This window comes from Amblyraja radiata, chromosome 4, assembly GCF_010909765.2.
Source record: "Amblyraja radiata isolate CabotCenter1 chromosome 4, sAmbRad1.1.pri, whole genome shotgun sequence".
Classification (NCBI taxonomy): Eukaryota; Metazoa; Chordata; class Chondrichthyes; order Rajiformes; family Rajidae; genus Amblyraja; species Amblyraja radiata.
Genome location: NC_045959.1, coordinates 71,033,427 through 71,047,452, shown reverse-complemented (window position 1 = coordinate 71,047,452; position 14,026 = coordinate 71,033,427). Strand labels below are relative to the sequence as shown.

Sequence of the window (14,026 nt, the reverse complement as noted above, 5' to 3'; positions counted from 1 at the left end):
GGTTAATTGGCATTTGTAAATTGAACCCAGTGTGTAGTGAGTAGATGAGATAGTGGAAAAACATAGAACTATTCTGAATGGGTGATCGATGGTTGGCGTGGGTTTGATGGGCTGAAAGGCCTGTTTCCATGCTGAATGTCTAAACTTCCGCTGGAAAATTCTTCACTATCGCATGATAAAGAACAAGTACATGCAAAATCAGGTCAACTTTATTGCACAATACAGCTTTTCTCAACATATTTTTATTTCATTTTGTTAGATGTCCTACGCCTGGTTGTGATGGCTCTGGTCATGTGACTGGAAACTATGCTTCACACAGAAGGTGAGTTTGGTTACAAGCTGAAAGTAATAAGGGTAGTAATTCAAATACCTGTTACTTGATGTATGAGTGCACAATCACTTTTACCTTCCAGCCTTTCTGGATGCCCACGAGCAAAAAGAGGTGGAATTAAGCTAACCCCCAGTAAAGATGACAAAGAAGACTCAGAGTTAGTGAGGTAAGATGAAGAGCGATGCACTCTTATTTAAATATTCTTCCACTTGGTAATGACCGAGATATTTATTTATGAAACATAGATCTCATTACTCATAGTCATAGAGTCTTACAGCGTGGAAACAGGCCCTTTTGCCTTACTTGCCAACATGTCCCACCTACACTAGTCCCACCTGCCTGCGTTTGACCCATATATGTAGGCATAAAATAAATAGATTTACATCTGAAATTAATCAATAGATGATGTATCGGATTAACAATCTTTATCAATGTTTTTGTAAATAATAACATAGTGCCATAGCATGGAGACGGGTCCTTCAACCCAATTTGCCCTTGCCCACCTAGATGCCCCATTGCCGACCATTGGGGCATTTAAACCTCAGGAATTCCATATATTTTCACGTCAATGATCAGGTTTGGTCACATTCATTTGATAGATGCTTTTGCATTTGTATTAGTTGGTATCAAATTTCATATTTCCTTACAAGATGGGAGGTCATTGAGCCCATGGCTCTAAGGGTATCAGAGGTTATGGGGAGAAGGCAGGAGAATGGGGTTAGGGGGGAGAGATAAATCAGCCATGATTGAATGGTGGAGTAGATTTAGTTTAGTTTAGAGATACAGTGCGGATAGAGGCCCTTTGGCCCACCGAGTCCGCACCGACCAGTGATCCCCACACAGTAACACTATCCTACATGCACTAGGGACAATTTGCACTTGTACCAAGCCAATTTACCTGTACGTCTTTGGAGTATGGGAGGAAAACAAAGATCTCGAAGAAAACCCATGGGGAGAACGCACAAATTCCATACAGACAACATCCGTAGTCGGGATCGAACCCCCGGTCTCCAGCACTGCCAGAGCTGTAAGGCAGCAACTCTACCGCTGTGCCACATGCTGCCGTTGTGCCACCATGCTGCCCTTGATGGGCGGAATAACCTAATTCTACTCATATCACTTATAATCTTATGATTAAGCCTATGCTGTCTGCCAGAGCAAACAGTGTATCCCATTCATGAACTTACTTCCCTCTGATTTACTCTTGCACATGCCTTTTAACAACGGTGAAATTGCAAACGATAATTGAAAGATGTGACAAGTTCATGTATTTGGGGTTCATTTTCAAAAGAGAATTGATAAATGGAGGAGTATAAGAGTTTGGAGATGGAGGGCTGCCAGCAGATGCTGGTTTACAAAAAAGATGCAAAGTGCTGGAGTAAATCAGCGGGTCAGACAACATCCCTGGAGAACTTGGGTCGGTGATATGTCAAGTCAGGACCCTTCTTCAGTCTGAAGGCTACACGATCAAGTACACAAAAAACGATCATGAAAGCAAGGGCCATGGTTCAACGACTACATTGGAAAGAACATTAATTGAGGTGAACTAAAATAGTGTGATAGTCACTACTAAGTGTGACCACAATATATGTGAGCATCAGGGATAAAAAGAGAGAGGTAAAATGATCGGTGTACTTGCAATAGAAAGATCGGACTTCTCAAAACAGAATGTGTTAGTGCAACTTAATGGGGTTCTACCTCGTCCTGGTCAATGGAATGCAGTCTTGGGCATAGATAATGTTAAAATTAGTGCAGATTTTCTTCTTACTCGTTAGTCCCCTCCTATTATTGCTGCGTGCCTCTTTTGAACCCCTTTACCAAACTATGGCCTGATTACAACCAGGACCACCAGTTGAACCCAACCATATTCCCAATGGCTCAACTGATCTTCCAGGTGCCCATTAATTGAAACTCTGACTCTGAAATCTTCCATACTCTCAACCATAACCCTTCATCCACAGTTTATAATCCATGATCTTTAATTTATTTGAGTACCTTGCGTGGCTCCATGATGATGCAGTGAGCAGAGGCGAGCAGAGGAAAGACCTTAGTGCATGTTTATTTCTGTAAGTTTCAACAAACAAGACAAGCCCTTGGGAGTGTTGAGAAACAAAGATATCTAGGAGTACAGGAGGCTTTAGCGTCTTTATACTTCTGTACGATTGTGAAGTAGAAGACAATCTTGGCTTTGAGAGACTGGCATGGTATGTCTGGCTGTGTTTGAGACAGATTTGGCAATGAATTAAATGAATGTGCCATATGTTCTTGGCAGTCACAAATTCAATTGCGAGTTATTATTTATCTTGCACCTATTGGCAACACACACAAAATGTTCCATGGCAACTTAACATTTAATACAACGTTATTTATACCATGTGTATCACAAAAAGGAAGAGGGCACATAAATTAATGGAGTTAGATTCTGCACGTGACCTGACAACATGATGGAACTATTCATTGAGGATGTGGTTTACAAAGCAGTATTCTTGTCTGTCTAAGGTGCCCAGTGATAGGTTGCGATGGGCAAGGTCACATATCTGGCAAGTATTCAACACATCGGAGTGCATCAGGGTGCCCGTTAGCTGCAAAAAGACAAAAGGAGGCTTCGTTGAATGGACCCCAATTCCCTTGGAAGTCAGGCAAAGCTGATGGTACAACCTGCCCCACACCAGGCTGCGATGGATCCGGTCACATCAATGGCAGTTTTGTCACCCACAGAAGGTTGGTATTGAGTCATTCGTCTTCTTACCCTTGTGATACAAAATTCTCTGACATAACCATATTAATGGCGAGAGGCACAAAATACTGGAGTAACTCAGCAGGACAGGCAGCATCTCATTGAAGGAATGGGTGACCATTCGGGTAGAGACCCTTCTTCAGGCTGAGAGTCAGGGGAGAGGGAGACACAAGAGACATGGTAGGGTAAGGTGTGAAAACGAGATCAAAGGGGACGAGGATCAATTAAAATGTAGAATAGATCGTTGTTAGCTTGGGGGAAGTTGACAACGAGGCATACAAGGATAACATGTAATCAGGAGGACAGGGGGGAAGTATGGAGAGAGAGGGAAAGCAAGGGTTTCTTGAAGTTAAGAGAGGTTAATATTCATACCCCTGGGTTGTAAACTGCCCAAGTGAAATATGAAGTGCTGTTGAGCTGTATGAGGTGAGAGGACTTTCCAATTTATAAGATTTTCCCGGCACACACCATATATTTTAATCTACAGTAATTTAGCCCAGTTCCATTCATTCTCCAAGAATAGCTTTTCATTTATCACAAATGAATCACAATATTATCACAAATGACCATGTTAAATATATTTAAATGAAGGATTTTATTCACACAGTATCTAAGATGTTTAAAGTACAGATCAAAGGCAAAGATGAGAAAGATGCCAAGAGGTAAAGGAGCACCATTGTTATGATAAAAAGGTAAGAAAAAAGTATATTTTGGTTCATCGAAAAATGGCCATGTCTACTTGCTAACCTATTTAATCAAACAGGTTAAATCCAGTATTTAAAGTTAACAGCAGGATTAACGTGAGAATATAATGTGAACGCATTGTATTCTCATGCTAAATCCTACTGTTAATTTTTTTAAATGGTTATTTAACTTGTTTGCTTAAATTAGTTAGCAAATAGACATGACCATTTTAGATTAACTCAAATATACTTGTTTCTTACTCTTTTTTATCCTTCTACATGAAAGAATAGAATTACAGGTGATAATAATAAATGAATCCTTATCATTTTCCTATTACATTCTTAGGAGTAATTTTATTTCATTAAAGAACGAGAGAGAGGAATGTCAAATAAATGCCTCAACCAATTGTCACATACTTATCCCAATGGTACTTTCTGGCTTTAAATCGCTCTAAATTGATTTATAGATGGCATCATTGATTCCTTCTGATAAAAGTCATGTGTCCCTTAACTTAAATGATTGCTTGATTCATAGTTACTTATGTATCTGCCTCAGAGTATGCAGTACTTCAACACACATTTGCACAGCTTCTTCAAATATCTGCATTTAACCAAAATGTGTTTCTTCAAACATGGATAGGAGATGATCATTCTCATTGTATTTTTATTCTCCCAGTTTGTCAGGGTGTCCCCGAGCTTCATTAGCACTGAAGAGAAGCAAACCACCAGGTGATGAAATGATGACCATCAAGCTCAGGGCAAGTAGCGGTAAGAACACAATCAGAAGACATAAAACAATCCAATGATGTCGGTGCCAACTCTGATTTGTTCTGTACCTATTCATACCTCTAATTTCCCTCTCCCTTGGCTTTAGAATAATTTTGTCTATAGTAAGATCAATTACTTCTTCATCAGGATCCCTATTCCTATCCAATAATATATTTCTGTGGATTCTTCCACAAACTTGAAGCTTTTCCTTATTGAATTTTACAGTACTTGTATAGTTCCCTGAAAATAAATTGTAATCCTAGCTTCATTTTAGAGTCATAGTCCTATCGATAAGAAACATGCTTCGTGTTTGAAGGTAGACAAATCTCCGGGGCCTGATCAGATATATCCGAGGACATTGCGGGAAACTAGAGAGGAAATTGCGGGAGCCCTGGTTGAAATTTATGAGTCATCCTTAAATACAGGAGAGGCGCCAGAGAATTGGAGGGTGGCAAATGTTGTGCCTCTTTTCAAGAAGAGCTGCAGGGAAAATGTTGGGAACTATAGGCTGGTGAGCTTAACATCTGTAGTTGGTAAGTTACTGGAGAGTATTCTGAGGGATGGGATATACAGACATTTGAATGGGCAAGGGCTGATTAGGAACAGTCAGCATAGTTTTGCAGGTACACAAAATTGCTGGAGGAACTCAGCGGGTGCAGCAGCATCTATGGAGCGAAGGAAATAGGTCTGCGACCTATTTCCTTCGCTCCATAGATGCTGCTGCACCCGCTGAGTTCCTCCAGCAATTTTGTGTACCTTCGATATTCCAGCATCTGCAGTTCCCTTTTGAACAGCATAGTTTTGCACATGGGAGGTCGTGTCTCACAAATCTTAATGATTTTTTTGAAGATGTGACCAAAAAGGTTGATGAAGGCAGAACTGTAGATGTTGTGTACATTGACTTTAGTAAGGTGTTTGACAAGGTGCCACATGGTAGGCTGCTCTGGAAGGTTAGATTGCATGGGATCCAAGGAGAGATAGCCAATTGGCTCCATGGAAGGAAGCAGAGGGTGATGGTGGAAGGTTGCTTCTAGGAATGGAGGCCTGTGACTAATGATGTGCCACAGGGTTCAGTGCTGGGCCCTTTACTGTTTGTCATCTACATCAATGGTTTGGATGAGAACATACAGGGCAAGATTAGCAAGTTTGCTGATGTTACAAAAGTTAGTGGTTTTGCAGATAGTGAAGATGGTTGTGAATGATTGCAGCAGGATCTGGATCGATTGGCCAGGTGGGCAGAGGAATGGTTGATGGAATTTAGTACAGAGAAGTGTGAGGTGTTTCATTTTGGGACGTCAAACAAAGGCAGGACATACACAGTAAATGGTAAGTCTCTGGGTAGTGTTGTAGATCAGAGGGATCTAGGAGTACAAGTGCATGGTTCCATGAAGGTCGAGTTGCAGGTAGATAAGGTGGTCAAAAAGACTTTTAGCACTTTGGCGTTCATCAGTCAGAATATTGAGTATAGAAGTTGGGAGGTCATGTTGCAGTTGTATAAGACGTTGGTGAGACCGCATTTAGAATATTGTGTTCAGTTCTGGGCACCATGTTATAGGAAAGATATTCTCAAGCTTGAAAGGGTTCAGAAAAGATTTACAAGGATGTTGCCAGGATTAGAGGGTGTGAGCTATAGGGAGAGGTTGAGTAGGCTGGGTCTCTATTCCATGGAGCGTAGGATGATGAGGGGAGATCTTATAGAGGTATACAAAATCATGAGAGGAATAGATCAGGCAGATGCACGGAATCTTTTACCCAGAGTAGGGAAATTGAGGAGCAGAGGACATAGGTTCAAGGCGAAAGGGAAAAGATTTAATCGGAATCCGAGAGGTAACATTTTCACACAAAGGGTGGTGGATGTATGGAGCAAGCTTCCAGAGAAGATAGTTGAGGCTGGGACTATCCCATTGTTTAAGAAACAGTTGGACAGGGACATGGATAGGACAGGTTTGGAGGGTTATGGACCAAGTGCAGGCAAGTGAGACTAGTGTAGCTGGGACATTGTTGGCCGGTGTGCGTACGTTGGGCTGGAGGGCTTGTTTCCACAATCTATTAATCTATGGCGATGACTATGCCCTTTTCGATCAAGACTGTGCTGACCATCTAACGCCTATTACAACAATCCTTCACCGATCCCACTATCCCTCCCATTTTCCAAACAACTGCCCTAGATTCCACCCCTCACTATATACTTGAGACAATTCACAGCGACCAATTGACCTGCCAACTTGCATGTTTTGGGGATGTGGGAGGAAACTGGAGCACTAGGGAAGCCCACATGGCGACAGGGAGAACGTGCAAACTCCACACAGCAACACCCCAGGTCATGATTGAACCCGGATGTCTGAGGCTTTGAGGCAGCTGATCTACCAACTGTGCCTTTGTACCATCCTTGATTCTAAGTGCTGTTTACCTCCCCCAAATGTTATAAAAAGTACTGGGTATTAATAAGATAATTGCAACAACTGATTTATTTATAAAGCTCTCTAACGTATCAGATCCTAAAGAAATTCACTGAATTATAATTACAAAACAATTTGATATGAGCCGAAGAAGGGTATTCTGGATGGTGACTAACACCTTGTTCACCAAGATGAGTTCTAAGACAGCTGTTAGAGAAAACAGAAAGAGGGAAGTTTTTGAAATACAATCAAACTCCAAAAAATAATATTGAGGCGTCCCACCTGTCACCGACCACATTAGGCAAAAGGCAGTAAATTAGAAGAGTTATGTATTCTATTGCTGGGAATTTATGCTAACTCTGATCTGGGTGTTTCTTTACTGGGATTACGTCTCATCAAAGGCTCAAGGTTTGCAGTTGGCAATGAAGGGAAATAGGTTTAGATGAAAGAGGGTAAGGCAGATCATGGGGCCACTACTTAGCTTTTTGTTTGGTCCCGTAGTTTTCTTTATTTTTAGTTATCTTGAGAAAAATCTTGAACACCCTATTCACCTATGACGCCACTTTCAAGGAACTATACACATGCACTCCTCGTTCCCTCTGCTCCACAACACTTCCCAGAGCCCTACCATTCACTATGTGTGCTCCATAGAAAAGCTGCAGTACCTAATATAAAAGTTACGTTGACTATCAATAACATTTCATCCTTGGGCAGTTGTGTCCATTATATGAACACATTATATGGTCATGGCTATGTATTCAGAAGCAGCAGAAGTGGTGTAGCTGCTACTTTATAAAAATGTGTAGTGTGACGGACCAGAGATGAGTTCCCAAATAATATTTACTGTAGAATATGTATGCCATGTAGAGGTACCGGCCACATAATTAAATATCCTGCCTTTATTTTCTGTAGGAGCTGAAAACAACGAAATCAATCATTTGGATGATGAGATTAAAGAGCTGAATGAATCAAATTTAAAAATGGAAGCAGATATGATAAAACTTCAGACACAGGTAAACATCAGCCAGTACGTGAGATGAACATCACATAATAAACCATTTTTGTTTGCATTTTGCAGGAACTATGGAAGTAGTTGACCCGAAGATGTGGATGTGCTACACTTGAGCACATTTTTCAGTTTCCTTCCACAAACCTATGACATTGGTTCCCTTATTTTAACGGCTGAGTTTTTTTATTTTTCCAATATTTTTCACAGTGTTAACAAAATAATACAGCTTTATAATTTACTTGATACTCACATTAGCGTACTCAACTTGGAGTACATCCTAATTCTATAGATTAAGAACCGCAAACATCTTAGTGCTACATTGTCAATAATAAATCAAAGCTGTATTTCTGTGAAAGTTGTGAAGCGCCCATTATGTAATTAAAGAAAAATTATTTCTAAATTTTTAGATTACTTCCATGGAGAGCAATTTGAAAACAATTGAGGAGGAGAATAAACTAATTGAGCAGCACAATGAGAGTTTGTTAAAGGAATTAGCTGGTCTGAGTCAGGCCCTTATTAACAGCCTCGTTGACATCCAACTCCCACAAATGGTAAGCTATCAAATAAGTAACTGATACTAAAACATTTCTGAACAGCAAAATTATTATGACTATGTGAGTATTTCTGAACCCTTAAATCAATTTTCTAACAGATACACTTTGTATGTCTTTGGGGCATTTCAGATGTTTTAGAATACATGCCTCCCATTCACGTTTCCCACTAAAAATGTCTTAAAGTACACAAGTAAAAGTAAAATAAATGATCAATCTCTCCTATACTTACTGCTTTGGAATGTACTGATACATTAGAGTTAGCAACAATATTATTTTTTTGCTGCTGTTTTATTTTTGAGCTTTTAAATAACATTTAGGATTTCCATTTTGTCAGAAAATGAAAAGCTATATCTGGGGACACAAATTATTGAAGCTCCAATGCAATATTGACACATTTTGGTGGAATTCATTCTGAGAATAATGATAGTCCAACTGGGAAGTTAGTGCTACATTGGTCTCATCCAGTGATCTGATATAAAATAATGGGAATATAAATATTTACTTCACCATCCCACCCCAAACCATCCCCACAATATTTAATCATCAAAGCCACAAAGGTACAGATTTACTGTTAAGTAGGGGTTTCCACAAACCCCCAGCAAGCTAAATAAATGAACATTTTACTGACTTTGAAGTCTGTGCAAAACAGAATTATGTGGCATAAAGTTGTGGTGAACATCCTCGTCTGTAATAAGGTTGTTGAATTTTAATTTCTCACATTTGTTCATGGACAGCAACAAAGTGAGGAATTAGTTGCTGACTTTTAGTGATCTATATATAGATTGGGCTTCGCACTTTTTTACTTTAGTTCATGAGGTCTCTGGAATCATAGGACAGCTATGGCATCAATCTGGCTGCGCAGCCAGTAACATTGAATAACACTCACGGGGCATAAAGGAAACTGCACGCTTTAGCCATCTTTTTTTTTTAAGTTTTGAAAGTATAGAAACACAGAAACATAGAAAAATAGGTGCAGGAGTAGGTCATTCGGCCCTTCGAGGCAGCACCGCCATTCAATATGATCATGGCTGATCTTCTAAAATCAGTACCCTATTCCTGCTTTTTCCCCATATCCCTTGATTCCTTTAGCCCTAAGAGCTCAATCCAACTCTTGAAAACATCCAGTGAATTGCCCTCCACTGCCTTCTGTGGCAGAGAATTCCACAGATTCACAACTCTCTAGGTGAAGAAGTTTTTCCTCATCTTGGTCCTAAACGGCCAACCCCTCATTCTTAAACTGTGATCCCTGGTTCTGGACTCCCCCAACACCGGGAACATTTTTCCTGCATCTAGCCTGTCCAATCCATTAAGAATTTTATATGTTTCTATAAGATCCACAAAAAGCACAAAATAAAGATTGTAATATGTGCAAATGATGTTTGTGTAAGCCAACATATCATGAGAATTTTTTTCTTCTAATAGAACGTCAATTAATTTAAAGTGCATTACATTTTGAAATGTTCATTTGGATTAGTCTTAGAGTTGTGTAACTAGTAATGATGATGCCGTATGCTATTAAAAGATTATGTGCACTCTACAAAACAAATAATAATATTTTCAACTTAAAAAAATTAGAAAGTACAAAATAAAGATCGCAACAAGTGCAAATGTGTAAAAGCTAAAACATCGTGGGAAGAGTTTTCTTTTAAGAAAACATCTCAATGGTTCAATGGTGCTTTTATTGTCGCATGTGTGAAGTGCAAACAAACAGTGACATTTTTTCCTTACGAATAGTCCAGCAGAGTATTAGCCCCGATTAGCAAATTGTACAGAAATAGTCGACTGGTCCCACATGCAAGAGGTACCGTTTAAAGTGCATTACATTTTGAAATGTTCATCTGAGATTAGTTTTATAGGATTGAAGAGTTGTGTAAGTAGTAAATGTAATGCAGTATGCTATTAAAAGATTAATCTATGAAAAAAACAATAATTAACAATTTACCTTGATTACATCGGAGAACGTAGAAAATCTCTGCAGCCTGTGAAGAAACAGTGAGTCATTGAAGCACTTTTTTAGGATTTTTCTGCTAGATAATGCTCACATAGTTTGGTCAGTTTCACATGTAATGGTGGTGAACTTTGCAAAGTCTGTCATTATTGTAACCACAACATTAAGGTCAGAAACTAGGCTGGTATTAGAAGTGATGTGACTTGTAATCAACTGCATGAAAAATCAGTACAGGATCATATTGCCCAAATTATAGATACATAGATACATAGAAAATAGGTGCAGGAGTAGGCCATTCGGCCCTTCGAGCCTGCACCGCCATTCAATATGATCATGGCTGATCATCCAACTCAGTATCCTGTACCTGCCTTCTCTCCATGCCCCCTGATCCCTTTAGCCACAAGGGCCACATCTAACTCCCTCTTAAATATAGCCAATGAACTGGCCTCAACTACCTTCTGTGGCAGAGAGTTCCAGAGATTCACCACTCTCTGTGTGAAAAAGTTTCTTCTCATCTCGGTCCTAAAGGATTTCCCCCTTATCCTTAAGCTGTGACCCCTTGTCCTGGACTTCCCCAACATCGGGAACAATCTTCCTGCATCTAGCCTGTCCAACCCCATAAGAATTTTGTACGTTTCTATAAAATTCCCTCTCAATCTCCTAAATTCTAGTGAGTATAAGCCAAGTCTATCCAGTCTTTCTTCATATGAAAGTCCTGACATCCCAGGAATCAGTCTGGTGAACCTTCTCTGCACTCCCTCTATGGCTATAATGTCCTTCCTCAGATTTGGAGACCAAAACTGTACGCAATACTCCAGGTGTGGTCTCACCAAGACCCTGTACAACTGCAGTAGAACCTCCCTGCTCCTATACTCAAATCCTTTTGCTATGAAAGCTAACATACCATTCGCTTTCTTCACTGCCTGCTGCACCTGCATGCCTACTTTCAATGACTGGTGTACCATGACACCCAGGTCTCACTGCATCTCCCCTTTTCCTAATCGGCCACCATTTAGATAATAGTCTGCTTTCCTGTTTTTGCCACCAAAATGGATAACCTCACATTTATCCACATTATACTGCATCTGCCAAACATTTGCCCACTCACCCAGCCTATCCAAGTTACCTTGCAGTCTCCTAGTAGCCTCCTCACAGCTAACACTGCCCCCCAGCTTAGTGTCATCCGCAAACTTGGAGATGTTGCCTTCAATTCCCTCATCCAGATCATTAATATAAATTGTAAATAGCTGGGGTCCCAGCACTGAGCCTTGCGGTACCCCACTAGTCACTGCCTGCCATTGTGAAAATTAAGCTAATTCAAAGCAGATAAACAGTTGCAATAGGAAATGCATGATGTTGCACTAACCAACTGAAAATAAAGTAAATAACTAAATTAACCAACAATTACTATATAAAACAATCAGACACCAGGTTTTGGTGTATTAATATTTTACTGCATCATTACATGCAGTCCCTCATAATTAAGTGTTTGAGGTTGTTAGTAGGGGTCAATGTTACTTATTCTAAGCATCATTTTTGATTACTTAAAGACACATGAACCATCAGGCTTATTTTAATTTTTAACCGCAGATGGTGTGTATCAGCTACCATTTTACACCCCCTGGCAGCATTACTTCGTAGGGAGATGATCCAGTTTTTTACTAGGAAACTATTTATCTTTTTAAAGGCTGACATTTGTAACTGTAGTCAACGTTGGGATTTTAATGTGAATGTAGATACCCCAAAATTGCAGTCAGACACTCAAGAACATATGACAATAAAATAGGTGCAGGTGCAAGTCCCCTGGTTTATTGACCCCCTCTGCTATTCAATATGAACATTGCTGATCTATGCTAGCTTCAACTCATCTTCTGTTGTAATAGTTGCAATAACTCTTAGTCCTTCAATCTATCAAACATGTATCCACCTACACCTTAAATATATCTAATTGTCTGGCTTCCCCTGCCCTCAGGGGGCAGAGAATTCCAGAGGTTTGCTGCTTTCTGAGAAATAAATTGTAATGCGCCTCAGTGTTAAATAACTGGTCCCTTATTTTGCCCTTGTTTGTGACCTTCCCGCTGGTGAAATCATCTCAACATGTACTCTGTCAAGCCCCCTTTAGGACTTAAATGGACAAATATGAACACTCCTCATTCTTCTAAACTCCAAAGGATACAGATTCAAATTGTTCAGCTTCATCGCTCTTTTCCAAGTACACTCTGATACTGTAGAGGCAGATTTTCATATCTTTCAGGTAATTAGCACTTTAGCCGCTATTTGGATGAGAATGGTTGACGCATGCGAGCTCACTCACAGAGACCTTCAGAGCTTCTTCACAGATATGGCTTCAAAACACAGTCTTTTGATGAATAAATGCTTTATTGTTGATAGAAAACAGTAGGATACATCCAAATTTCTTCTGACTCGTTACTACAATCTTCTTCGAACTCCAGCTTATTACTTTAGATATTAGAAAACTCCTTGTGTCTCCATAACACTGGCAAGATCTGGCATGATCTCCTCATGGTCCCGCATGATCTAGCATGGTCCCGCATGATCTCCTCATGGTCCCGCATGGTCCCTCAGGGTCCCGCATGGTCCCGCATGGTCCCGCATGATCCCGCATGGTCCGCATGGTCCCGCATGATCTAGCATGGTCCCGCATGATCTAGCATGGTCCCGCATGGTCCCGCATGGTCCCGCATGATCTCCTCATGGTCCCGCATGATCTAGCATGGTCCCGCATGGTCCCGCATGGTCCCGCATTGTCCCGCATGGTAGAAGGGTTAGCCTTCCCCATCGTCTCTCCAAACTAATCTAAAAACTAAACTTCTGCGCAAGCCTCTAAGCTCCAAACACGCCCAAAAACACGTCATGATTCCCACCCACAATATAACGGCAGTCAAAAATTTAAAGGCACATGCCATCATCAGTGACATGCAAAACAGGCCAAATGGCCATTGCATACCGGCCCCTAATTGTTCCGAGTATATAATGAGGCAATTACTAAAAAACATTAAAAAAGTGGCCATAAAAGCTAAACATATATCAAAATCAAAAGGTCAGACAATAAAACCCTGTGACTCCTCGTCGCTAAATTGAACCTCGGTCTCCCACATGACAGGCGGGGATACTAACCACTACTAACGAGGAAAAAATAGCATGCACTTTAAATCCGCAATCCGAATTCTTCATTGACTCTTCCATCTTCACTTTTGCCTTCTAGAAGCAAGCACAACTTGGTTATTAATCTTATTACAACAGTGGTTTTAGTTCAAAGTCGTATCGTGCATACCAAACCCTTAAAATCAGGCATGATACCCAGTATATAGTAAAAAAGATAATAGTCCAAAGCTTTGACAGCATGAAACGTTTTCCTCCATGTCCGATCAACTCATGGATGTGTTGTAACAGCAATGTTGAAGTATGAAAATCCTTCAAAAGAATAACAGGATCTTTAGCAATAAAGTTCACTGTTAAGTTTGATTTAATGTCCGAGTCATTAGCAGAGATTTCAAATCCCAGCTCAAGCTTTGGCCATTCTCTGTCTGGCTTGCAGAGAGATTTTAGTTCATTGATCCATTTCTTCTCGCTTAA

General features: G+C 40.3%; 1 protein-coding gene across 1 annotated transcript in view; it reads left to right on the top strand.

Annotated features, from left to right (window-relative positions):
- The window catches only part of st18 (ST18 C2H2C-type zinc finger transcription factor), an 85,376-nt gene that overhangs the window by 60,766 nt on the left and 10,584 nt on the right, over positions 1–14,026 (top strand). The window contains exons 12-17 of the mRNA XM_033019717.1: positions 260–322; positions 414–497; positions 2,831–3,052; positions 4,428–4,519; positions 7,831–7,931; positions 8,335–8,478. Of these exons, the coding sequence (XP_032875608.1) occupies positions 260–322; positions 414–497; positions 2,831–3,052; positions 4,428–4,519; positions 7,831–7,931; positions 8,335–8,478 (706 nt within the window). The remainder of the gene's footprint in view (positions 1–259; positions 323–413; positions 498–2,830; positions 3,053–4,427; positions 4,520–7,830; positions 7,932–8,334; positions 8,479–14,026) is intronic.